Below are 23,935 nucleotides of genomic sequence, written 5' to 3'. Positions count from 1 at the left end.
GGGGGGGGGGGGGCGGGGGGAGAAGGAGTGGGCAGGGGGCCTCCTACGGAGCCGCCACCCGGGCATGTTACTTGTGAGACCGTCGAGGGCATCTCATGAGAGACTGTCCTCAGATCGCCCGTGCTAAAAACGCGCCATGGCTAAATGCCAATGCCCCCTAGAGAGTGGACCAACTAGGGGTGCAATCGACGCAGTCCCAACACAAAAAGACAGTAATGATAATGGTAAGCGAGTGACCTCCACACAGATTCCAGCAACAACACCCAAGAACGCGGTGACTTCCGGCGACTGGCTGCGGGAGCTGGTGGTGGGAATCACGGGGGTCACGTCGCTGGTGGAAGGGAAGGTAAGCGGGCAGCGTACCCAGATTCTGTTGGACACAGGGGTAGTGGCCTCACTCGTGAGCGCCACACACTGCAGCATGCTCGGGGTTGACGTGGGCTGCCTGCAGGCCCCGGATCACGCGCTGCACACTGCAAGCGGAGCCAGGATGGGGCTGCGGGGGAGGGTCACCCTTGAGGTCCGTCTCGGACACCAGGTATGCACCCAGGAATTCTATGTCTCGAGTGTGTTGTGCCATGAGTGTATCGCAGGTACAGACCTCCTGGAAAAGCTGGGTCTCAACGTGCAGCCCCGCCAGCGATGCGCCACCGTGGAAGGCGGATCCCATTCCTGGGACGAGAGCCGGATCGCCCCCGCTTCGCACCTGTGGCCGCTACCCTGGTGTCGGCCGTCACCATCGGGCCGCTCGCCGAGATGCTGGTGCCCGTGGCAACCCCCTCCACCGACCCCACACACCGACCATCGGGTGAGGTAATGCTAACTCCTCAGCCAGAGTTGGCGGCATGGTACGGGGTTGTGGGATCAGCCACACTGGTAAACATAGACGGGGGCCGACTGTTTATGCGGGTATTTAACCTCCACAGTACCCCGGCAATGCTACAATGACACACCACGGTAGCCACCAAACACCCCCTGCACGCGCGCCACTCTAACGATTCGGTGTTCGCCCTCTGGGCCGGGGACCCCGGCCGCCGCGAGGACGACCAGGACCTGGCCTGGCGGGTTGGCCCGACTTCCCGAGCCGAGGTCGTTCCACTGCTTGACGCGTTACACGTACCCGGGGCAGATTTACCTAAGGGAGAGGCCGATCAGCTGCGCGGGTTATTGCGGGAGTACGCCGACGTGTTCAGTGAGCACGATTCAGACGTGCGCCGGACAGACCTTGTTAAGTACCAAATTGACACCGGTGCCGCCCGACCCATTAAACTCCCCGCATACCGAGTGGACGCGCCTGAACGGATCCAGATTAAGGAGGCCGTTGTGGATATGCTCCGAGATAACATAATCCAGCCCTCGGCGAGCCCCTGGTCTGCCCCGGTAGTGCTGGTGACGAAAAAGGATGGGTCGACCCGGTTTTGTGTTGATTACCGAAAGTTTAACGCAGTCACCCTCGGCGACGCCTTCCCCATCCCCCACATCGATGACACCATTGACAACCTCGCGGGGGCGCGGTATTTTTCCACCCTCGATCTGGCGTCCAGGTACTGGCAGGTGGAGATGGCGGAGGAGGATCGGCCAAAGACCGCATTTACCACCCCGATGGGACTGTTTGAATGGGTCTTTACTTCAAGATTTCGTGACTGCAGGAATTCATATTCTTGGGTCTTTCGGTAAAGTCACGTAGATAGGTTGAAATAAAATAACAAAAAATGACAAAAAAAACTAGGACGTTTCGATCGCAACACAAGCAATCGTCATCAGGAGATCGAAACGTCGTAGTATTTTGTTATTTTTTGTTATTTTCTTTGAACCTATCTACGTGACTTTACCGAAAGACCCAAGAATAAGAAGAAGGACCTCAAATTCACATCCTAAATAAACACAACAAGATCATTAACGCGAAAAGCCAAGTGACCTCTCTCGGAGTTTGACTTCTATATTTGGGGGGGGGGGGGTTGGGGGGGGGCAGTGGTTCGCTTTGTCCCTCACATGAGGAATCGCGGGTGCATCATATTTATTTTTTCTTAATTGTAAACTACTGAAAATAAATGAATAAATGTGTCCAGTTCGCGCGGGGCATCGCCCCCCCCCTCCCGCAAACTCCACCCATTAACATCGCACTCCTCTTTTGTCCACATATCTGTCATTACACTAGACCTCTATTTTAGCCCACACGTATCTCATCTCCCTGTGTGTCTATCGTCTTGTCTACACCTATCTGTCCTTTTCCCCCCAGCATGTTAAGAATTTGATTTGAGACGTCTCCAGAAAATCATGTCTGCTTAGGGCTCCCAAATGGACCAGCACCATCATGGCCTCTAATGTCCAACGGCAGAGCTGGGAGAAATCGCCCTCAAGTACTGAAGCGGCATTGAGTCTGCGCACGGAAGGATGATTGCCCAATCTGTATTCTTCTCAGCTGAGACGTGTCAGCTCAGAAGTTGAGTTGCTTCCCCACTCACAGTCTTCTGATTCACCAGACAATATCTGGTGTCACAGCTTTGGATGAGATGATGAGCTCATTTGGCCTCGGTCAGTCTGCATTGTCTGGCACCTTGTAGGGTGAGTTAAAGCAGCTGAAATGTTTTCTGATGGGAGGTGCTTACAGGCCTTTGTCAGTCCATCGTTGGATGAAGGTCTCCCCACACACACTTTGTCAATAACGGAGGTTGTTTGACCATACTTCATCCACGCTGGGTCCTTGCGGCTTGGACAAAATTGGAGCCCGCGACCGATTCGGACCCCAACCCACCTCTGATGTTAGCCATGGTCTGGAATTAAACTTCGGTTACGAGTTTCATCCTGCAGCGTGATAACCACGACATAGAACCCCGTCTCAAGACCTTCTACGGCAGGAGGCCGTGTCGTGTACATTTTTGGAAACTTTTGGAATGAAGGATAATATTTGTAAGTTATTTTCAGAAGGGTGGGTGTGGAGGGCAGGAAGTTACAGGAGCGGAGATGACGGCGTGGGAAAGGTGATAATGAAGACACTTCCCTCTGTTGAGCGAGACATGCAGCCTCAGGCATATATTCCTCCCATCACGGCTGCAGTGAATGTCATAAATTAAGAATTAGTTCATAATAATAATCTGGTCCTATATTACATTCAAAATCTGGACCAAATCTCAAGGCTCGTTATGAAATGACATACAAATGTCATCACGTGTGTACAATCGTTCATAACGTACAAACAAAACCGAATCCTCCTGCATTAAACTAAGAACAATTCTGAAAACGGCAGTGCAAAATAAATAGGCAGTGAGATTTGTGCCCGTGTTCGGTTTTGTGGTGGTCACGTGTCGCAATATGAACCCAGTTAACCCGAGTTGAAACTAAGCTATTCAACTATTTTTTTATTTAACCAGGTAAGGCCCCACTGAGCTAATAATGCAGCTCTTTTTCAGATGCAACTGAGCCACAAATGATTGCTCAACGAAGTGGCTTATTAATGTGAAAATTTATAACAGCCAAATACTCTAAACGTATGTTTCTAAATGTGCAGGGAAAAACCGGAGGACCCAGAGAAAAATCAACGCGACCACGGGAAGAACATGAAAACTTCAAATATGCATGCATCAGGGTGGAGATCGAACCCACGACCTCCTGAACACCCGGCGAGGTAATTAACATCTCGCCACCGTGGCTCCACTGATTTGTATTTCCAGCCGCGGCTAACATCGGTGGCAAGTGATATCTGAAACAGTCCTCAGCTCCTCCCTCGTTACCCGTTCGTCAACCCGCTCTGACCAGCACAGTATGGTCAAATAATGCACATTGCCTACACAGCATTGGATGGCCTTCATCCGGCAGTGGAGTTACAAAGCCGTGAAGGGATATTGACAATAATAAGTCTTGAAAATAGCAACAAGCGTGGTCTTGATGTGCACAGGATGTGCGTTCCAAAGTCTAATGAGGCTGCCTCTTGGATAATCCGACACTAATCTTCACTCAGAGGCTTCCTTAGCCAGGAGCTCTGATGCTGCAATGGCCAAAGACAGGGACTGGGTCATGTTGCTGGAGATTAACGTGAAGACTGGGCGTAAAGCTTTAAGCAGCTTGGGCGGCAGGATCCCGCAGTGGTAGCACTTGTGCCTCGCAACAAAACAGCACCTGGGTTTGATTCCCGGCTTAGGTGCCGTTCCGTGTGGAGTTTGTACGCTCTCCCCTGTTTTGCATTGGGTTCCCTTCGGGTGCTCTGGTTTCCTCCACAGAGATAAAACAAATAGATACAATGTAACTGGTATATGGCAACCATTCCAAATCTGAAAAATTACCTGCAAATTACTCAATTGGGATGGCATATAATAATATTGCCCCTGGCTATGTACGTACATACTACGTAAGCTTGGCAGGATCCTCCTGAAAATGAGTTGAGACTTAGTGAGGGGTTTAATTAATCTTTCGTGTGTTACGAAGTGTAATAATAACTTAAACACAGCATATGGCTCGGTCCATTAGTCGACTACATTCATTGTTCGACTAAAAGTTTATATTGACTACTTTTATTTGCAGTCGATACATTTTCGTTCTGTTGTTTCAAACATTTCACCTGGATAATCACTTGAGATGGAACGGTTCGTTTGCAAGGGTGTGTGAAGAGTTTCGATTTGTCACATGCGTAGCAAACACGTGATGACATTTAAAATACAGTTGTGAATGTATAACTTTAAATAGTATGCATTTACACCATGGACATGACACCCACTAAAAACACACAGGTAAATAAAGACATATGTATTTAAAAGGATACACTCTACCTGTTCCTATAGAATGTACACCAGCTGTAACAGTTGCAGATGTTGTGCAAGTGTGTGTTTAATTCGAGGTTTAAATAGGTTGAGACCGGTGGCACATGTGTGAGTGTGTTGGGAGATCATTCCACAGTTCTGTCTCTGAGTGAGAGTGTGCATCTTTGGGTTTTTACTCCAGGGACAATCACATCGTTATAATGTTCTGACCCAAAAGCAGAGTTATTGTCGGAGTACTGTTACAGTTTTAGAGTTAGATCAGGATCACGTAAGGTATACATTTGTAGATAACAGATGCCTAAGTGAGCCAGTCTTCTATTGTGGTGGCCATCCCAACATCCTGGACATAATGTGAAAAAGAGCTTGATATCTCGTCGGATTTCTCCAGGATAAATAAAGATTCGGATTCTGATCCGAATCCCCCCCAACAATCCAAACCCAACATGATTTGAGGCTGCACTACATTGTGGGCAGCAGGGTTAGGAACAGAATATAAATATCAATCGTTGTACCGTGCTTCTATGCTCCAATAGCTAAGCTTCCCACTTTCACCAACCCACACTGGATATCTTGAAGTGTGGCAAAGTAACCCCCATGGCCAACATTTGTGTGGTGAGAGGCCCTCATCGAGCAGTGCATTGACATGAGGGCCGCACAATGGTTGTAAACAGGTGGTGGTAACGGCCGGTGGGGGGGGGGAGTGAAACCTGAAAAAAACGAGCGCGTTTGCAGTCACCTCACAGCGAGCGCCTTCCAATTTATTGACAATATCCTGGTTGGGCGACTTGCCCCTGTTTGGGATTTTTTGGGGCCTCACATTGAGCCCAATCGCGCTGCATCGTCGCTACAGGCAACAACAAAATAACACGGTTTTTTTTTTCAATTTTTTAAAATTAAATATATATATAAATCCAAAATGGGAGCCTCCTGTGGACGCCTCCCTCAGAATGACCCACGAAGCTTGAGATCTCCGACATCAATTATTAAAGGGCTTGTTCGCCCGGCTGTTGCGCAGCGAGGAACAAGGAGATTCATTAAAGAGAAGAAAAAATCGGTGACGTGCCTTGAATATAACTCCCGCTCGCCGGGGACGTTGCGAGGCGTTCTCCTCGAGACGTTTGCACTGCACGCGCCATTTGTAAGACACTATCTCTGGCAGTGGTATAATCTTTGATAGCCGGAATTTTAATGTGATTCTTTACAATAATTTTTATAGTTGTTTTTTTTTATTTGACAAGAGCCCGTTAAAACGCACCAGTCGTAATAATGGAGGGGAGCGGTATAGAAATTCCGTGGTCGTCCGAAGCCCCAACTCAGTCCTCCTGGATTCTAGGAAGGGATATTGGGTTCACACTCACTTAGGGACTTCGAGCGGGAAAGTAGGTTATTATATGGGGGAGGGAAGATGCACAAACCAACGCGCAAACTCCGGTCATCCTCACAGCGGCTTTTGGCTAGCCATTGAACAAAGATGATCACCCTACCGCACGCTTTCAGATGCACTTCTGCGGCCGACTGGAACTCTCTTACTTCCGATATTAGGAAGAGCTACTGGAGGTATGCACTTTTGAAATATAGATTGGAAACTCATTTCTTTACAACTGCTTTTTGTCTTTAGTTTGATGTCCTTCCCCCGCACCTCCGATGAGCACGGCTGGCCACGTACGGTACGAAAGAAGTTCAACATGCATAGTAGACAAACGCGCTGCGGCGACCAGAGTGAGATCCACTAAGGGCGAACGCGCGCACGCGGTTTCACGTCCCGTGTGTGCGTGTGGCCACGGAGATGTCGTTACGCTCACCACATGGAAATTGTCGCATTACCCCCCAACAGGAGAGGTGATTAGGCAAGGCGGCCATAACGAGGCGCCGGAGCGTATCTCCGGCGACGAGGCAATTTACAAAAAATGAAACGTTAGGAAAATAAATGAAATAATAACAATAACAACCATTGGGCAATATTTTTGCACGCGACATTAATGGCGCAGCCGCTGTCACGCTCATGCTGCTTCTGGGGCGGTTTGCCGCGTGAGCATTAACCTCCGACTTTCGTGCGCAAAGACGAGCGGAGCCGTACACATCGCGGCCGGGAACCCGTGAACACCGGGTCGCAGCTCGGGCCGTGGTTTCCCCTTGCGCAGTCGGACACGCTGTTGTGCGATCCGCTCACGCTGTTGTGCGATCCGCTCACGCTGTTGTGCGATCCGCTGAGGGGAGAGACAGCCAGCGAGCGAGGGGCTTCCACCGTGGTTTGTAGACGCCGCCAGCGATGTCCCAGCGGAGGGCGGCGTGACCCGGGTACCAGGTGACCCCCAGTGCACCTCAGCGAGGGGGCACGCGTGAACGTTTTTAAATTAACGAAAGCAGCTGCCGAGGTGACCTGCGTGGCTTGGGGGGGGGGGGGGGGGAGGTGGGGTCAGAGCACCGCTGAGATGCTGGGTTCAAATTCAGGCAGCCACTGGAAGATTAAACCGTGTTCTCCAATATCGTGAGGCGATGGTTCCAGCCCGGTCAACGATGACAGGAGTACGGAAAAACCCCCGACATATAAAACTCGGTTTTTGCACTTCATCTGGGCTCAAATTCCAGCACCGAGAATTTAAAATGTTGGCTCCACCGCGCATTCGATGGGAATGCTTTCAGCGGTAGAGCAGGCTACATGGCGCTGTGCCCCTTTCCTGACGGAACAGAGGTCACAAGGTCACTGCCGTTTCCAAATGCGCGTGCGGTTCCCTCGAATAACGACCGCGGATGCATCCCCCGCGGGGCTACCTGCTCGCATTAGCAGGTCACCCCACGGACACTCGCAGAATCTCTCCCCCGCGTAGGAGGAAACCCAAACTCCACGAAGCGCTCAACGTCCCTTTCCATTGAACTTCGTTACAAACTCCCCCACGGGCAAATGTGTACATCGGCGATGGGGAGCGGTGTGGCACTGCGGTTGAGCGGCACTTGCACCACGAAGCTGTAAACCAAAGTTCGATACCTCGCCATTGCGAACATCATCGACGAGTGATATCCGAAACGACACTGGCCCTCGCCTCCCCTTTCGCAACCCTCATGCCCGACGCAGCATGGGAAGGCACTTCATCTAGCAGTAGGTCGTGTGTATGAATGTTGAACTTCTGTCGCATCGTACGTATCCAACCGTGCTAATCGGAGGTGCGGCGTCGATAAACGACTGCAAATTGCTGTGGCATTATGTTTTGTTATAATTACAATAATAGTTTTCCTAAAATTGGCTGCCGTGTTTGCCCCCTGCAACTCGTTAGCTTTGTTCAAGCGTCCCCCTGGGGCTTGTAGATGACGGCCCCCCGCCACTCCTCCCCCGCCACCCCTCCCGCCACCCTCCCCTCTCTTTCTCCAAGCGGATTCTCTGAGAATCGTTGGTGCTGTCTTGGCTGCCCCAGGCTCTCCCATGGGATTGATGTCGCCGTTGTTGTTGTTGTTATTGTTGTTGGTGGTGGTGGTGCTATCCCCTAGGTGGGGGAGCGGTAATGTAGCGGTATCGCGCGCTGCGCTACGAACCTGGCGACCCGAGTTCAATTCCCGCTCACGGCCAACATCAGTGACGATTATCTGAACCGTTCCTGGGCCTCCCAGAGGTCGAATCAATCTCAAACGAGTACATGTTGCCGTGCGTAAAAACGTCGCCACTGGGGAGACAAAGGCGGCCGGGCGTGGTGCTGGCCACCCACCCTCTCGTGTGCCGTTCTGCCCTTCGTAGGTGCTCGCTAACAGTACTTGCCCCTACAGTCTGTTAAGGCTACACGGGGCATCTTTGTCTTTCCTGCCCCCCTCCCCTCCAAGGTGGCGATATCTCCGGCCGTGCCACAGTAAAGCTCTCTCTCTCTCTGTCATGTTTCACTGTGGCCCCACCGCCCACCCCCCACCTGCCCTCGTGGAGTTTATTTTGCAAAGCGCGTTTTGAGATGCGATTGCTTTCTCGACGACGTATATAAATTCAAATGGTAGATGTCTGAGAGGCTGATGAAGGGTAGGCGCTCCTTGGTTTTTACCGGGTGGATGAGACGTATCGTATCTGCACTTTTGCATCTGAAACTGCGTGTCGATCTCGACACGCTATGATGAGTCGAGTCGGAGCGAGGGCTTTAACTCGGGACACATTTGAACTCGGAGGCAACCCTTTGCGGTGCCAGCAAAAGCACCCCCACTGGACTATGCCACGTGAAGGCATTATCTTTCATCCATGAAATCGTAAAAAAAAATGTTTAACGGGAAGCGATGTTTTTCCAAATGGCGTTTTTTTTTCATTTTCAGCAAAACCATTAATGGTTTTCTTTTTATGTCTCCCGAATGTTCTCAGTCACCGCTAAATAAAATTACCCGCACATTTACTACGCATAATAATAATAATACAGGAGATCGTCGATTATCAGGCGCCAGGCTTTCAAAACAACGCCGGATAATAGCTAAACATGCGTCTTTAAAATAGCGCATTATTGCAATAACATTATGTTTTAGGTGTTGTGTGTATGTTTTTGTTTGTGTTTTAAATGTGATTACTATGTGGAATTACCATAAATACACATACAAATAGACTAAGATAAATAACCTACTGTGAAAAGTTACTCTATTTACTGTACCGTAATTACCACTCTATCTCGAAGACTGCATGATGTACGTAGCACTAATAACACCAGTGTTTCAAACAACAACATAATGACTTTCGTGACTGCAGGAATTTATATTCTTGGTTCTTTCGGTAAAGTCACGTAGATTAAAAAATAATAATGAAATAAAATGTGTTGCTATCGAAACGTCGTGGGGTTTTTTGTTGTTATTATTTTCAATTTATTCTTTTTAATTTTAATTTAATTTGATGATTTTTTTTCTCCGTGACTTTACCGAAAGAACCAAGAATAACAACATGACGATTGTGTTTGACAATCGCGGGACTGGTTTACAGCTTTTGCAACAATTTTGCCCGTTTTGCCGGGTCGGCGCGGGACCGCTGGAGAAGGTTGGAAACAGCCGGAATAATCGATAATCAGCTATAGTCGTAGTAGTAATAATAATAATACGAAACACGCGATCCGCCCGTAAATGTCTGCCCACCACGCAACCGAACAATTCAGCGATCGGCCTTCGCAAACACACAAAAAAAATGTATTCTCTCTTCTTCGCCTTAATAAACACGCCCGAGCACGTGTTCCCTGGCAACGGCGTTATTTGTTTTATTTCTTGCAAATATGATGAAGCCGAACATCCAATTTTACAGCGGCTCTTCGTGAGGCCCAGAGACCGCCTGCTGTTTCATTGCGGAGCCCCTTTTTACTCGCGATACCCCCCTTGCAGCAACAACAACAACAACAAAAACAAAAACAACAGCACATTGCGTTGCCATTTTTGTTGTCCATGAAGCCTCCAGCTCGCAACCTACGAACAGGAATGTATCTCTTGCCGCTGTTTGTTGCGCCCCTTGCTTCGGGACCCCCATCCCGTCCATCGCCGGTGGATGTTAACAGATATTGTTAAAAGAAACAACGACGCCAGTGCCCAGCTGAGCTAAGGGCGCATTTGCCCCGATTACTTTCGCAGTTAGGATAACGCCCAGAGGCCAACTCAGTAGGCTAAATGGCACCGAAAAACCCCCACACGGAAACTGGCTCAGCCCCTCAGGAACCGTGACTTTAATGATATAACTCAGGGAGTACCAGCGGCACTTCGCTCCTATTGACGGACACTCAAGTCGATACAAAAAAAAACAATCACGATACAAATGATGAAAGACGGAAATGCTGCTATAAAGCATTCGTTACAATGTGCCAAATGCGTAATTATATTCTTGGTTCTTTCGGTAAAGTCACGTAGAAGGGAAACAATAAAATAATACAAAAAATGGTTTTATGTTTTTATAATTTTATTGTTTCCCTTCTACGTGACTTTACCGAAAGAACCAAGAATATGAATCCCTGCAGTCACGAAAGCTTTAAATAAAAATGCGTAATTGCAAACAACTCCGTCGGTGCACAGAAGTTTGGTATAAAACTGCCGAGTCCCTGCTGGGGGATGAACGTGGATTTGGCTGATGGCGGGGCGATCACTGATGCAGGCTTTTGAGAAGTGCCCGCGAATCTTCGTCGGTCGTGGACCGAATTTGGCGCGTTATTTTGATGCCCGCTTTGTAAGAATCCGAGCTGCCGGCCTCGCTGTGGACATTCGCGAGAGACGCGTGCCGCTTGCGAGCAGAGAGAGCTCCCTGCGCATGCGTTTGTGCAGGCGCACGCCGTGGACGTCAAACCCAATTGTTTCCATAAGAGATAATGGTAAAAGGAGGGGAGTTAGGGGATCTCACTCACACTCGCAGACATAATCGCCTATATTATCCTAGCCTATATCAATGTTTTCTTGTTCATGTTTTTGTTTTTTTTTGTTTTTGTTTGTTGCGGTTGCACCCGATTCAAGAGCCGAATGGCTCACAGGGCTATACCAAATAAATGAAACTAAAAAAATGGAATGCACGTACACACAATGTAATACTTTAAACTAAAAATCAAATAACGTAACCTCTAATATACTTCCTATTGAATACAAAAAAAAAACAATAAACACAGTTTTACTTACTTGTAACTATTCCAGAGTTTCGTTGTGTACAGGATGGATGGGGACGAGGAGGAGGGAGACGGAAGAGTTAAAAGGAAACGCTCCGGTGTACACGTGGCGAGACGCCGCGCGGTGCATCGCAAGAGTAATCATCGTACCACACTGGCTGCTAGCAATGCCATTGGGCCTCGGTGCCAGGCTAGGGTGGCGTGCATGTCGCGTTGCTGATGACATTATTCCGAAAACTGCCTCGCGTATGTCAATAAAATATCTCAATACAAAGCGCCGCGTTATTCCAACATGGCGTACCGCAACAGCGGCGTAAACCGAGGATTGCCTGTACATGAAATATTTGCGCTTCACACGCCTGTTGTACTTTCACCATCAGTTCACTCGTACAATGTCACCTGTCGTCTTCTTCGGTTGTTTTGATTAATTTTTTTGTTTGGATTGCAGCAAATGCAACAGCGCCGATGACAAGAAGGGAGTTGCGTGATACGTCGTCAATTTATATATCTTTCCTTCCAAGGCCGCAGTGTTATTGACGATGATGCTTGCTGATGATGCTAGTTGTAATTCGTGGCGAAACGTCGTACTCAGATTGTAAATGTTGTGGATTTGCTCTCCAACACATCGGTGTGCTGTATTCGTAACGAATTGGCCATGTTCTGTTTATGTGACCAACCTTACTGAGTGGCTGTGTTGGGTGGTGGTGGGTTTAACGACACATTTATATTTACGAGACCTAACCCAATGAAAAAAAACTGTATTATTAATAATATTGACGAATTTGTTGATTTTTTGGGGGTTATTCACGTTTATGCACCGCCTGCAATGCGGCACCACGAAAATAACTGAAGTTTGAATTGTGGGTCACCTTCGTCCCTGTGAAAGATCTATATGTACGTACGTCAAGCGGTCAGGTTGATTGATGACCCAGAAGTCCTTGATTTCACTCGGGTGACTCCATCACTGGCGGTCATTCGCCTCATTACCACGCTTGTCTTGTTTCTACCAATCCCACGGTTCTTGTAAACTTCACCCATTGATCCCCCCCCTCCCCACACTACACCCCACGCACGTTGAGGACTCAATCTACGAGACGCCGGCTATTTCGTCTCATCCACACCGGGATTAACGGCCGCCAACGGGGCCGTCCATGAATGACGTCACGCACCTGGGGGGGGGGGGCGGGGTCAGATATTTGTGACGATGTGTGACGAAGAGGGGGGCGGGGTTTGAGACATGTGACGTCACATCAAAATGCGCAACTTTAAATAAATATAGACAACACGTTCTACTTAATAAAATATAATTTTTAATAAATTGTATCTCCTACAACATCAGAGTGCAGCGCCACATTTAAATACGCACTACAATGACAATAGTTTAAAGCGATTTGAAGCATGTTTTTTTCTGGGGGGGGGGGGGGAGGGGGCAGAGCTTTGTGACGTCATATTTGAGGAGGGGTCTGACTTTTTTTTACGCCGTGTGACTAGAGGGGGGGGGGTCAAATATCGTCCAAAATCGCGTGACGTCATTTATGGACGTGCCCAACACGGCAGGCCAACACGCTTCTCTTTCTGATTATTTTCCTCCATTTTGGAATTCCCTCCCAAATCGTCTCTTCTCCCGACCTCTCACGGCCTTGCTCGCTTCAAAGAAACGCAATTGATTCCGAAGTCAAGTTACGTGAAATTCTTTGCTCAGCCCTTATCTATCTTACACTATGACGAGTGCTCTTTGTTGCTGGCCGCTTGTGGGGTTTTCGGGGGGGGGGGGGGTGTTCCTTTTGGGCCCTGTGCTCAGCAACCGCCACGGACGGACAAAATGCACGCGCACGCACGCGCCGTATAGGTTTTGCGAGTTTTTACGGGAGATGCACATCGAAGCCAAATCTCCTGAGGTGGAGAAAACACACCTGTCAAAACATACGGTTCACCTGTATTCTTGTACAGGGTAATTGAGTAAAAGCACTTCTTCATTTTCTGTCTACCTGTTTGTGTTTCTCCACTGCGATGGGACTTTGTAGGATGAACGTTGAGATTTATAAGGGGTTACGGGGTGACCGGTTAAGGTCTGAATTGGTCTGTAATAAGGTAGGGCACTGATAAGGGGTTGACAGGAATGGGAAAGAGAGTCAAATGAACAGGCAATCGAGCTTCTTTCTCGATGTGACGCACTCTGTTTTTTTCTCCATACCGCACCGTTCTAAGGCGCCGCCTGCATTGCATGCGCGTACGGATGGTGGACTTCTTTTGCACCGTACGTAGCCAACCGCGCTTGTCGGAGGTGCTTCTCTGGAGACGCTCTTTGAACGGAACGCGCGCTGGGCGTCGGTCTCTCCCTCCTCGCGTAACCTTGCCCCAAGTGACGAATGTCCGATAGGCAGTCCACGAAGGCGCCAACATCGATGCAGGACATCGACTGTCCGGCTCGGTTTACCAAAGTGGCAACATCTGAACGGGGAGACCACGACTGAGCCCCACACAAAGTATTAATCTACCAACTCCCGTGACCCCTTCCCCCCTTTAACAGAAATAAAGATTTTAATTTAAAGCTTTCGTGACTGCAGGGATTCATATTCTTGGTTCTTTCGGTAACGTGAAAATCACAAGAACATTTTCTTGCTGTGGTTTTCACACCTGATGATGATTGCTTGTGTTGCAGTCGAAACGTCGTGAGAATTTTATTGTTTTATATTTTTATTATTTTATTGTTTCCCTTCCCCGTGACTTTACCGAAAGAACCAAGAATAGAAATAAAGATACGAAAAAATGTGTTCACGTCCTCTGTAGTCTCTCAGAGCATTTGTTTGGTGCCTTTCCATTGCTGGAATTAAACAAATTATCGCCCACCTTGAACGGTTGTTAAGCAACGTGAAGCCCTCAGTGTGCACGCAGGATTCTGCGTTGTCTCAGCAAGGCATCAGAAGGGCCGAGTAGATTGTACATTTTGTATTATCATCATCATTATTATTACACCTGTTTACCCAAGACGTCGAAAGATTCGCCTTCAGGAGGGTCCTGCCAAAGTTATTTTTGCAGCAAGGGGCGATGATGTTAAGTGCCATTCCAATTGAGTTAATTTGCAGATAATTTTTCAACAGTGGGACGTTTGGCCAATACAGTACCAGTTATAGGTTTTTTTTAAATCTATGGGAGGAAATTGGAGAACCCGGAAAAAAATCCATATCGGACAAGAGAAGAGCATCCACACTCCACGCGAAAAACGCACTTTAGTCAGGTATCAAACCCAGGCACGTCTTGCTGTGAGGCACAAGTGTCACCACTCCACCACCCTGCCGCCAAAATTAACCTCAGTGATACTGATTGAGATGCGAACAGGGCCACTGGCTCGTCGATATCAAGGTGAGAATTGGTTTATTTCCGAGCTCCATCATCACACAAAGCAAATAAAAGCAAAGAAAGTGACATCGAGCAAAAGTAATGCTCCACAGCCATCGATACTGCTGTGCTATTTCTCCCAGTGCGGACACAGCGCAATGCGTTTGGTAGTGAGATGTTAACTGCCTTTCCTGGTATACAGGACGTCGTGGGTGCGATCCCGACCCTGAAGCCTGTTGTATATTTGGAGTTTTCACGTTTTCCCCATTGTCCCGTGGATTTTTCTCCTGGTTATCCCTCCACATTTACAATCAAGGTGCGTTTAGATTATTTGGCTGCTATAAATGTCCACGTGATGATATGCCACTTCATGGAGCTATCATTTGTGGCCAGGTCACTTGTGAAAAAGAGCTGTATAGCTCAGTGGGACTTACCTGGTAAAATAAAATAAAAATTGTTGAAATAGTTTGTCTGCATATTCACACTGATTATTATCAGAGGATAAATTCACTCATCGTCAGAAGATGCTCTGGTCGATGCCGTTACTGCAAAAAAAAAATCGACGAAACGAGCATCCCTCTCAAAGTTAAACCGTGTCGTGTGTGAGCGAGTGTGTCGGGTTACACGTGATGCACACTATGGAGAGGTAATGCATCTCAGTGAACTCCCACGTGGTTAAATAAGGGACATCAATCAAGCAGCAAATCCATATCATCTGAACTGTAACCTTTTGTAAGCGAGCAGATTTATGGGCACATATATAACGATAATTATTTGTATATATGAAGTACGTATACATTTTACGTTAAACGTTTTATGCTTATTGTGTTTATGTGAAGGTGACTGCCTGTAATCCAGTAACTTTTACGCAGGGTTGGTGGATCGTGCAAGAATTGGAGCGACTATGCATGAGATACCAACCTTCAGAAGCGGCAAAGGTGGTGCAGGCAGGTAATTTATTGACCCAGCTCATTTTACGTGCTGGGTTTTTTTTACCCAGTTGGCTGATATTCAAAAGAGGATCCTGCTCAGAACTCTCTATATGTGCCATGTCCTTTCTCAAAGACATCGGCTATCATGGACTTCCATTTAGTTCTGTCAGTGATATTACTCAAATAACGTTCTATTAGATACTCCCAGTTGGAACTAATTGTTCAAATTGCTCATATACTTAATTCATTGTCTTCCCCATCTTCTTGCACCTAAAAGCAGAGTATATTTTTTGTAATTTTTCGAGTTTCATCCTGGTTGTGCTCGTGGCATATACGTGTGCATGCTGAACTACCTTCGTACGTACAGTGAGGGAAAAAAGTATTTGATTCCCTGCTGATTTTGTACGTTTGCCCACTGACAAATAAATGATCAGTCTATAATTTTAATGGGAGGTTTATTTGAACAGTGAGAGACAGAATAACAACAAAGAAATCCAGAAAAACGCATGTCAAAAATGTTATAACTTGATTTGCATTTTAATAAGGGAAATAAATATTTGACCCCTCTGCAAAACATGACTTAGTACTTGGTGGCCAAACCCTTGTTGGCAATCACAGAGGTCAGACGTTTCTTGTAGTTGGCCACCAGGTTTGCACACATCTCAGGAGGGATTTTGTCCCAGTCCTTTTTGCAGATCTTCTCCAAGTCATTAAGGTTTCGAGGCTGACGTTTGGCAACTCGAACCTTCAGCTCCCTCCACAGATTTTCTATGGGATTAAGGTCTGGAGACTGGCTAGGCCATTCCAGGACCTTAATGTGCTTCTTCTTGAGCCACTCCTTTGTTGCCTTGGCCGTGTATTTTGGGTCATTGTCATGCTGGAATACCCATCCACGACCCATTTTCAATGCCTTGGCTGAGGGAAGGAGGTTCTCACCCAAGATTTGACGGTACATGGTCCATCGTCCCTTTGATGCGGTGAAGTTGTCCTGTCCCCTTAGCAGAAAAACACCCCCAAAACATGTTTCCACCTCCATGTTTGATGGTGGGGATGGTGTTCTTGGGGTCATAGGCAGCATTTCTCCTCCTCCAAACACGGCGAGTTTAGTTGATGCCAAAGAGCTCCATTTTGGTCTCATCTGACCACAACACTTTCACCCAGTTGTCATCTGAATCATTCAGATGTTCATTGGTAAACTTCAGACGGACATGTATATGTGCTTTCTTGAGCAGGTGGACCTTGCGGGCGCTGCAGGATTTCAGTCCTTCACGGCGTAGTGTGTGACCAATTGTTTTCTTGGTGACTATGGTCCCAGCTGCCTTGAGATCATTGACAAGATCCTCCCGTATAGTTCTGGGCTGATTCCTCACCGTTCTCATGATCATTGCAACTCCACGAGGTGAGATCTTGCATGGAGCCCCAGGCCGAGGGCGATTGACAGTTCTTTTGTGTTTCTTCCATTTGTGAATAAACGCACCAACTGTTGTCACCTTCTCACCAAGCTGCTTGGCAATGGTCTTGTAGCCCATTTCAGCCTTGTGTAGATCTACAATCTTGTCCCTGACATCCTTGGAGAGCTCTTTGGTCTTGGCCATGGTGGAGAGTTTGGAATCTGATTGATTGATTGCTTCTGTGGACAGGTGTCTTTTATACAGGTAACAAGCTGAGGTTAAGAGCACTCCCTTTCAGAGTGTGCTCCTAATCTCAGCTCGTTACCTGTATAAAAGACACCTGGGAGCCAGAAATCTTTCTGATTGAGAGGGGGTCAAATACTTATTTCCCTTATTAAAATGCAAATCAATTTATAACATTTTTGACATGCGTTTTTCTGGATTTTGTTGTTGTTATTCTGCCTCTCACTGTTCAAATAAACCTACCATTAAAATTATAGACTGATCATTTCTTTGTCAGTGGGCAAACGTACAAAATCAGCAGGGGATCAAATACCTTTTCCCTCACTGTAGGTAACTCCACTAAATTTCGTCTCGTCAAGTTATGAGACGAAGAATCACGTTTTGGAACCACTCACCGACCAGTACTTATTCTCGTGTCACACGGTACGGTCCCTGGCAGGAGATATCAGTGAACCGAGTCGTCTCTTATCCATTTAGCAATTTCCTACCCATCCGTTCCACGTGACAATCAACCTGATTAATTGTTCATTCTCGTTGCTCCATCTTTCCCAAACGAAGTGCAAAACCGAGAATAATATCACCGCGCTCAGACCGTCAACTCGCCATTGCACTTGAGAACCCAAGAATGCTCATGGGCAGTTGGTCCCAATATGAAACCCAGGATCTCAGCGACACCAGCTCAGGGCTTTGACGGGTGAGTTACCCGGCCACTTCCTGCCTCGAGCTTAAGTGAGGTTGTCATGGCACATTAAATGCGTACAATAATTCCAACAAGAATGATGATTATCGTCATCGGTCGTAATATATTCACTGCTGCACGAAGGCTGCATCTTCGCTGTCGCCATTCGATGTTTGCGGTAATAATTGTCGTCAAAGTATGAAAGCAACCCGTTATTAAGGCTTTCAGTGTGAAATTACATTATTCCTGTTGTTTTCATGTACTATAATTTGTAGCCTATGCAACCCAACCAAAACATTTCAATGTAAAATGCAACCACTGACCGTGTAATCGGAGTGGATGTATCCAGATTATGAGATCCTCCGGAGAGTAAGAGGGTGCTAGCCTTGTTCCAGAAGAGGAATATGAAATGTGCTACATTTAGAATGGGGAGAGATGAGCGACGGTCGATAATTTTGAACGGACGGATTGTCATGTATCGCAATGGATAACCGTCTTCTGTAACACAACGTGTTCTCCAGCTTATGGGCTGCAACTCCGACTTTTCTTTAAGATACAGGGGGGGAAACGTGCACTCTGTAATGTGGAGAAAAAGGTAATCGTCAATGGCGAGGTGAAGGCGAGAGGCTCATAATAATAACTCAGCTGCCTCTGCACTTGTATTCAATGATATCCCATTGAACCATTTCACCGACAGTGACGGCGCTCTGAAACGCTGCTCCGGTAACAACATCGCCCGCTCTGCAATGTTATTCCTACATCAAAAGGTCAAGGGTTAGGGAGCACAATGCTGTATCAGTGTTTCATCCCTTTATGTACCGATCGCATCCCCGGGGTGCGTGCGGAAGTGTTCCGCGCGATCACCTTGAACAATCTCACCCGCGGCGGAGGCAAACCTCAGGTAAGGATAAAGGCGCAGCCCTGAAATTGCCTTCTCGTGCCACTGCTGATGTCATGGCTTCCGCTCGTGAAATTTCGGAGAAGCCCCTCATTTTGGTATATTGGGCCTATTCGTCCACACCGGCCAGACTTGTTGGAACAGGTGGGAGTGCTCACACGTTGCCCCACCACCACACGTGATCTGCCGATTGACTAACTGGTGGATGCGCTCGTTTACAATGTTTACTGGACAGAGGCGCCAAGGGGGATTTAAACAAACAACAAAAAAACTTGCGCCGTATCGTTGCAACTGCCACGCCGGGAGATGGAATTGAACCGGTGGCCCCTCGGATCGCCAGTCCAGTGTGCAAAACATTGCACCACAGTGGCAGCGTGTACGTGCGTACGTACGTACATACGTTGAACTTCTTTCACGCCGTACGTAGCCATCCGCGCACCAACCTCGACAACTCCTTTTCTTCTAAGGAAAGGAAGGTGGGTTGAAAGGCCGATGTCACATATGTGCCTGCATTGGAGAGGCTGTAACAACGGCGGACGTGCCCTGTGATTGAATACGTTGAACTTCTTTCACGCCGTACGTAGCCATCCGCGCACCAACCTCGACAACTCCTTTTCTTCTAAGGAAAGGAAGGTGGGTTGAAAGGCCGATGTCACATATGTGCCTGCATTGGAGAGGCTGTAACAACGGCGGACGTGCCCTGTGATTGAATATCGCTGCAACCCGAGGCCGCAGAGAGTCCCCCTGGAGAGGGAGTTTCTCTGGGCGCGTGCGCGTGCACGATTGCCCATTAATAACCAATTGCTCCTAAGCCAAGTGTAATCGGCGACAAGGTCAGGGTTTTAGAGGGGGGGGGGGTGGGAGGGGGAAGCTCCGAAGCTGTGCTCAATCGTGGTAAGACGCCAACCGTCGTTATAGACAAAGTCATTGAATTCGCTAAAGCTGCTCCGTATGAATATACGTGCACAAGCGATCACGGATGCTGCCCTTTGTATAATGGTTATGATTGGTGTTCTGGTTAGCATACTGGACACGGTTATGATTGGTGTTCTGGTTAGCATACTGGACACGGTTATGATTGGTGTTCTGGTTAGCATACTAGACACGGTTATGATTGGTGTTCTGGTTAACATACTAGACACGGTTATGATTGGTGTTCTGGTTAGCATACTGGACACGGTTATGATTGGTGTTCTGGTTAGCATACTGGACACGGTTATGATTGGTGTTCTGGTTAGCATACTGGACACGATTATGATTGGTGTTCTGGTTAGCATACTAGACACGGTTATGATTGGTGTTCTGGTTAGCATACTGGACACGGTTATGATTGGTGTTCTGGTTAGCATACTGGCAATCCAGAGGTCACTTGGTTTGTGCTCCCAACGTGGCATTTGAAATAATGTGCAAATCCCCCTGCCTCTGTTCAATTGGCTGAATAAAGGCCACAATCAACCCGTTTGTCACGTGCGGTGGGTTAAACCGTCGGTACAGGTCTTTCAATAATGGCTGACCATTGTGGAAGAGTAGGCCAAATATCCACCAGATTAACTCTAGAGCTGGACATCTGTGAGAAAGAGCTTTATAGCTCATCGGATTCCTCCAGGATAAATATTCTGATTCTGAGCTCCCTTTCGTCGAGGCCCTTTCCACCAGCAGTGCCGTGAACAATCCGTTGCAGGGCTACGCCTGTACCTAAGTTTCCTTCCCGCATCCAATCAGCTTTACATTGTAAAATATCTCTAGGCTGCCTAATGGACTCTTTCAGTATCATGATAATAACAATAAAACACATCTCTGGGCAAGAGAAGAGCTCCATTATTAGGAGCTGGCTTGCTGGCCAGCTAACTAAATAATGCTTGTATAACAGTTCGCAAAGCAGCTTGCAATCTTCATTCGATCAATGCATCTTTGCATTCGTATTTTTGGCAGCGGGGGGGGGGGGGGCGGGGTCAAACAATCCATTAAATTGGATTTTTTTCCCCTCCCAGTCACACTCTTAAATGGCATCCAATCTCAGCGGCTATTTTAGGTTTATTATAAGCCGGGATAGGTGTAACCCACTGACTTGCTTGCACGCGCACACACACACCCACCCACTGCACCGTGATTAAGCAACCAGGCGGGTCTCTGCAACAAAAGAATGCAATTTCCCGACGGCTCAATAGCGCGGTAATCTATTGTACCGCCCCGCGCGTCTTTCGGGGGCGCATGGAGCGGTGCTTCTTTTCTGCCTCGTTACAGGGCGCTGCGCTGTGCGGGCTGCATTGTCACTTACACGTGCCGTTTCCTTCGAGCATTCGAGCGATGAAAAATGCGACGTCCAAATGCTAACAAATTGCAGGGGGTTTTTTTTGGTGAGGTCCCAATTGGCATCGGTCATCGGGACCGTGGAATATGAAGGGGCGTTTGTGCGGTGCTGCAGATTTCATTTGCAAACGATGCCTCTCTCGGGAGCCCCCCACCCCACCCCCCCATGCACTCACACTTTGAGATCCCCAGGACGGTGTCTGACCGCGAACTGCTTTTTGTGTGTTTGGTGTGTTGTCCCTTCTCGCGCACCTCCGATTAGCGCTTGTGGCTACGTACGGTGCGAAAGAAGTTCAACATATACACACGGCCTTTTGGCGTCTTCTGGTCTAGCGCTGTTTGAGACTAGGCTCTAAAGAAAGCTGTCTCAGGTGTGGACCAATCAGTTAAAAAAGACAATGCATATACTATCAGAGCATGTTTTTTTAGTTTTCATGTTCACCACAAGTATTGTGGTTAATGCAGACATGATTCCTTGCAAAAGGTTTCAGTTTGGTGTTTTAACATCTTAACACAACTGTTTTATTGCCAGAAAGGGTAAAATCTATTCTTATATTTTGACACTTGCGAGGGAGGTCCCATGATATATACACACACATACATGTGGCCTGACCAGCGGAAGCAGTGATGCCCGCGTAAGGCCAGGAAGGAGATGTCCCGACAGCTCAGTGTTGGGGATGTGAACTTAGCCGAGCGCGGTAGTGGTGGGTGCAGGCCAGTGATCCTGCAACTTGGATTTCAGGGTTGGTGGATCATGCAGAGATGGTGCCATTATGGGTATGAGACAGGCAATGGGGTTCCTGCAGAAGGCAGTGAAAGATAAAGGTTCAGCACCGCAATATCTTACTCTTGCCACTGTAGGCAGATGGGCCTCCACTAGAGGGAGTTCTAGATCACTCCCCGCAACAGATGGTATTTTGGCCGGATCTTCCATGCCTGCTAGAAGTCCTGGAAGAGATGGGAGTACCCAAACTTTACCCCACCATGCTTATAACTGCGCCGGTCGACTGTGTAACTGCGGTGCATCCAGGTATACCACAGTACAGTACAGCAAATAGGTCTTCCTGTCCAGTCTCTGTGGAAAGCTCGCTCTGTCTCAACAATCGTGGGCTTTGTTTCGGTAACTCTGATGCCTTTCCAGGTGTACAAACATCCCACTGGCATTGGTGCCATCAGCGTCTGCGTGGCAGGCGTGGCATGAATAATAATGATTGTGATGATGAGGGACAAGCATCTCGAGCAGGACCCTCCTGAAAAAGAGCCTTGAGTCTCCACGAGGCTTTCCTCGTTTCTAAATCAATACACAAGCAGAGAGTTGCTTTGCTGTTCACTTCTTCGACCAAATTGAGAGGCTTTTCATTAAAAAAACAGCACCTGTGAGATGATAAAAAAACCCTAACTTATCGCCGAGGAAAAACAATGGTGAAATGTCAGATAGATTTCAACACAAAGTCATGATGCCGCCACACAAACCACGAACACACGGCACGCAGGAAATGGCACGCTGCGGGATTGTCATTTTTTTTGTTTGAGCCCATAACATACGGAGGTTGCTTGTGTTTACATCGCAGATGGTTGTCTACCGCCATCGCCATGGAGAAGGCATCACCTCACCTGTCTTTATCCTGCCATTGCCATTTCCAGAAGAAGACAAAAAAAATAACTTACACGGCCGCATTTCTCCCCTTGACATAGCAATGATAATAATAATGATGATAATAAGACTGAATGTAACAAATTAATGCAATTTTCATTATCGAGTTGGCCTTTGAATTGTTTTGGTTTGTTTCACGTCTGAACATTGGTAGCAAGTTTGTTGTTGCAAAAATTATGGCAATTGATTTTTTTCACAATATTTTTTATTGTTTTTTTTTTAAATAAATAATTTTGGCTTTTTTTTTTTTTAATATCCCGGCATAAGCGAAAGTAAATTTCCTTCGCATGAGTGAACAAAAGTAAAATTCTGTTAAGCTTCTGAGATGTAATAGTTTTCTTTGTGGCGGAGTAAAGTGTGGGTGCTAATGGCTCCTCATCAACATATCCCCAACCCAAACGTGCAGTGTGGAAATAGTGTAGACAAATGAGGGAGAGGGCCTTGCCTGGTGTGATGTGACCCCCATTACTGCACACGTCTCAGCCCTTACCCCTGCCACCTGTGTGAGCTTCAGGCACAAGGGAATGACTGTGAGTGGTTGTCTGTCCTGGTCAGTGTTGTGTGGGCAGAGGCATCAACACCAATGCTGTTGACTCATGGTTAGTCCCAGATGTGACTCAGGTCACCAGGATCATCCTCTTTTTGGATCAGCTGCTATTAGGGGTGATCTTTAAGTCTTACCAGGGCAGTAAAAGTAACAGTTGAACCTCATGGCGGTTCGCATAATATCCGTGATGCAGTCATTTTCAGTCTGTTGATGGTCGGCGATGCGGCAATTGATTCATCTCGACGAGCTGTACACGGTGCACTATTCAAAGCTGAAATTTTCGATAACGGATTTTGTATGCTAATGTTAGGCAAAGAAGGACAGGATCGATTTCTGCCCCGGAGCGACGCCCGTTTTCTTCTTGGAACGCCCAGGCTTCGCCTTCGGTGCCGTAGCGGTGTCTAGATCCACCGTCGCGTCAATCGAAACAAGCTGGCGTTTGTTCGAGCGGGTGGGGATCGCTTGCTGAATCGGGTCGTCGATCTTGGAGCTGATCTCGCTCGTGATTGCCGGGTAATATGGCAGGTATTCCGGAGGAATAGAAAAGTAATTTTTTTTAGAGCGAGAGCAATTTCTTCGACATCAGGCTGCCGACAGGAGCAATCGGCAAACG

General features: G+C 47.6%; 1 protein-coding gene across 4 annotated transcripts; it reads left to right on the top strand.

Annotated features, from left to right (window-relative positions):
- Positions 1–24: 24 nt before the first annotated feature.
- Positions 25–23,096, top strand: LOC142931262 (uncharacterized). 4 transcript variants are annotated; one of them, XR_012947275.1, is made up of 3 exons: positions 25–808; positions 3,509–3,625; positions 11,375–23,096. XR_012947275.1 is itself a non-coding variant. In XM_076074982.1 (3 exons), exons 1-3 carry the CDS (start codon positions 137–139, stop codon positions 11,547–11,549), a joined length of 969 nt encoding a protein of 322 aa, XP_075931097.1. In that variant the 5' UTR covers positions 25–136; the 3' UTR covers positions 11,550–23,096. The 4 variants fall into 4 exon arrangements, 2 of the variants coding, with proteins under 2 accessions (XP_075931097.1, XP_075931098.1); XM_076074982.1 differs by having other exon boundaries at positions 25–813; XM_076074983.1 differs by having other exon boundaries at positions 25–813; positions 8,565–23,096.
- The last annotated feature ends 839 nt before the right edge of the window (positions 23,097–23,935 follow it).

Source organism: Petromyzon marinus, chromosome 51, assembly GCF_048934315.1.
Source record: "Petromyzon marinus isolate PM22_M1 ecotype Great Lakes invasive population chromosome 51, UKy_Petmar_22M1.pri1.0, whole genome shotgun sequence".
Taxonomy (NCBI): Eukaryota; Metazoa; Chordata; class Hyperoartia; order Petromyzontiformes; family Petromyzontidae; genus Petromyzon; species Petromyzon marinus.
The sequence above is the reverse complement of the archived record's forward strand: the minus strand, read 5'-3'. Positions and strand labels throughout refer to the sequence as shown.

Bases quoted from the DNA above. Each gene is read 5' to 3' on its own strand.
- LOC142931262 (XM_076074982.1), top strand. From the start codon at position 137: ATGGCTAAATGCCAATGCCCCCTAGAGAGTGGACCAACTAGGGGTGCA. The intron at 814-3,508 runs GTAATGCTAACT...CTAAATGTGCAG, and splicing joins CACACCGACCATCGGGTGAG to GGAAAAACCGGAGGACCCAG. The intron at 3,626-11,374 runs GTAATTAACATC...CGTTGTGTACAG, and splicing joins CCTCCTGAACACCCGGCGAG to GATGGATGGGGACGAGGAGG.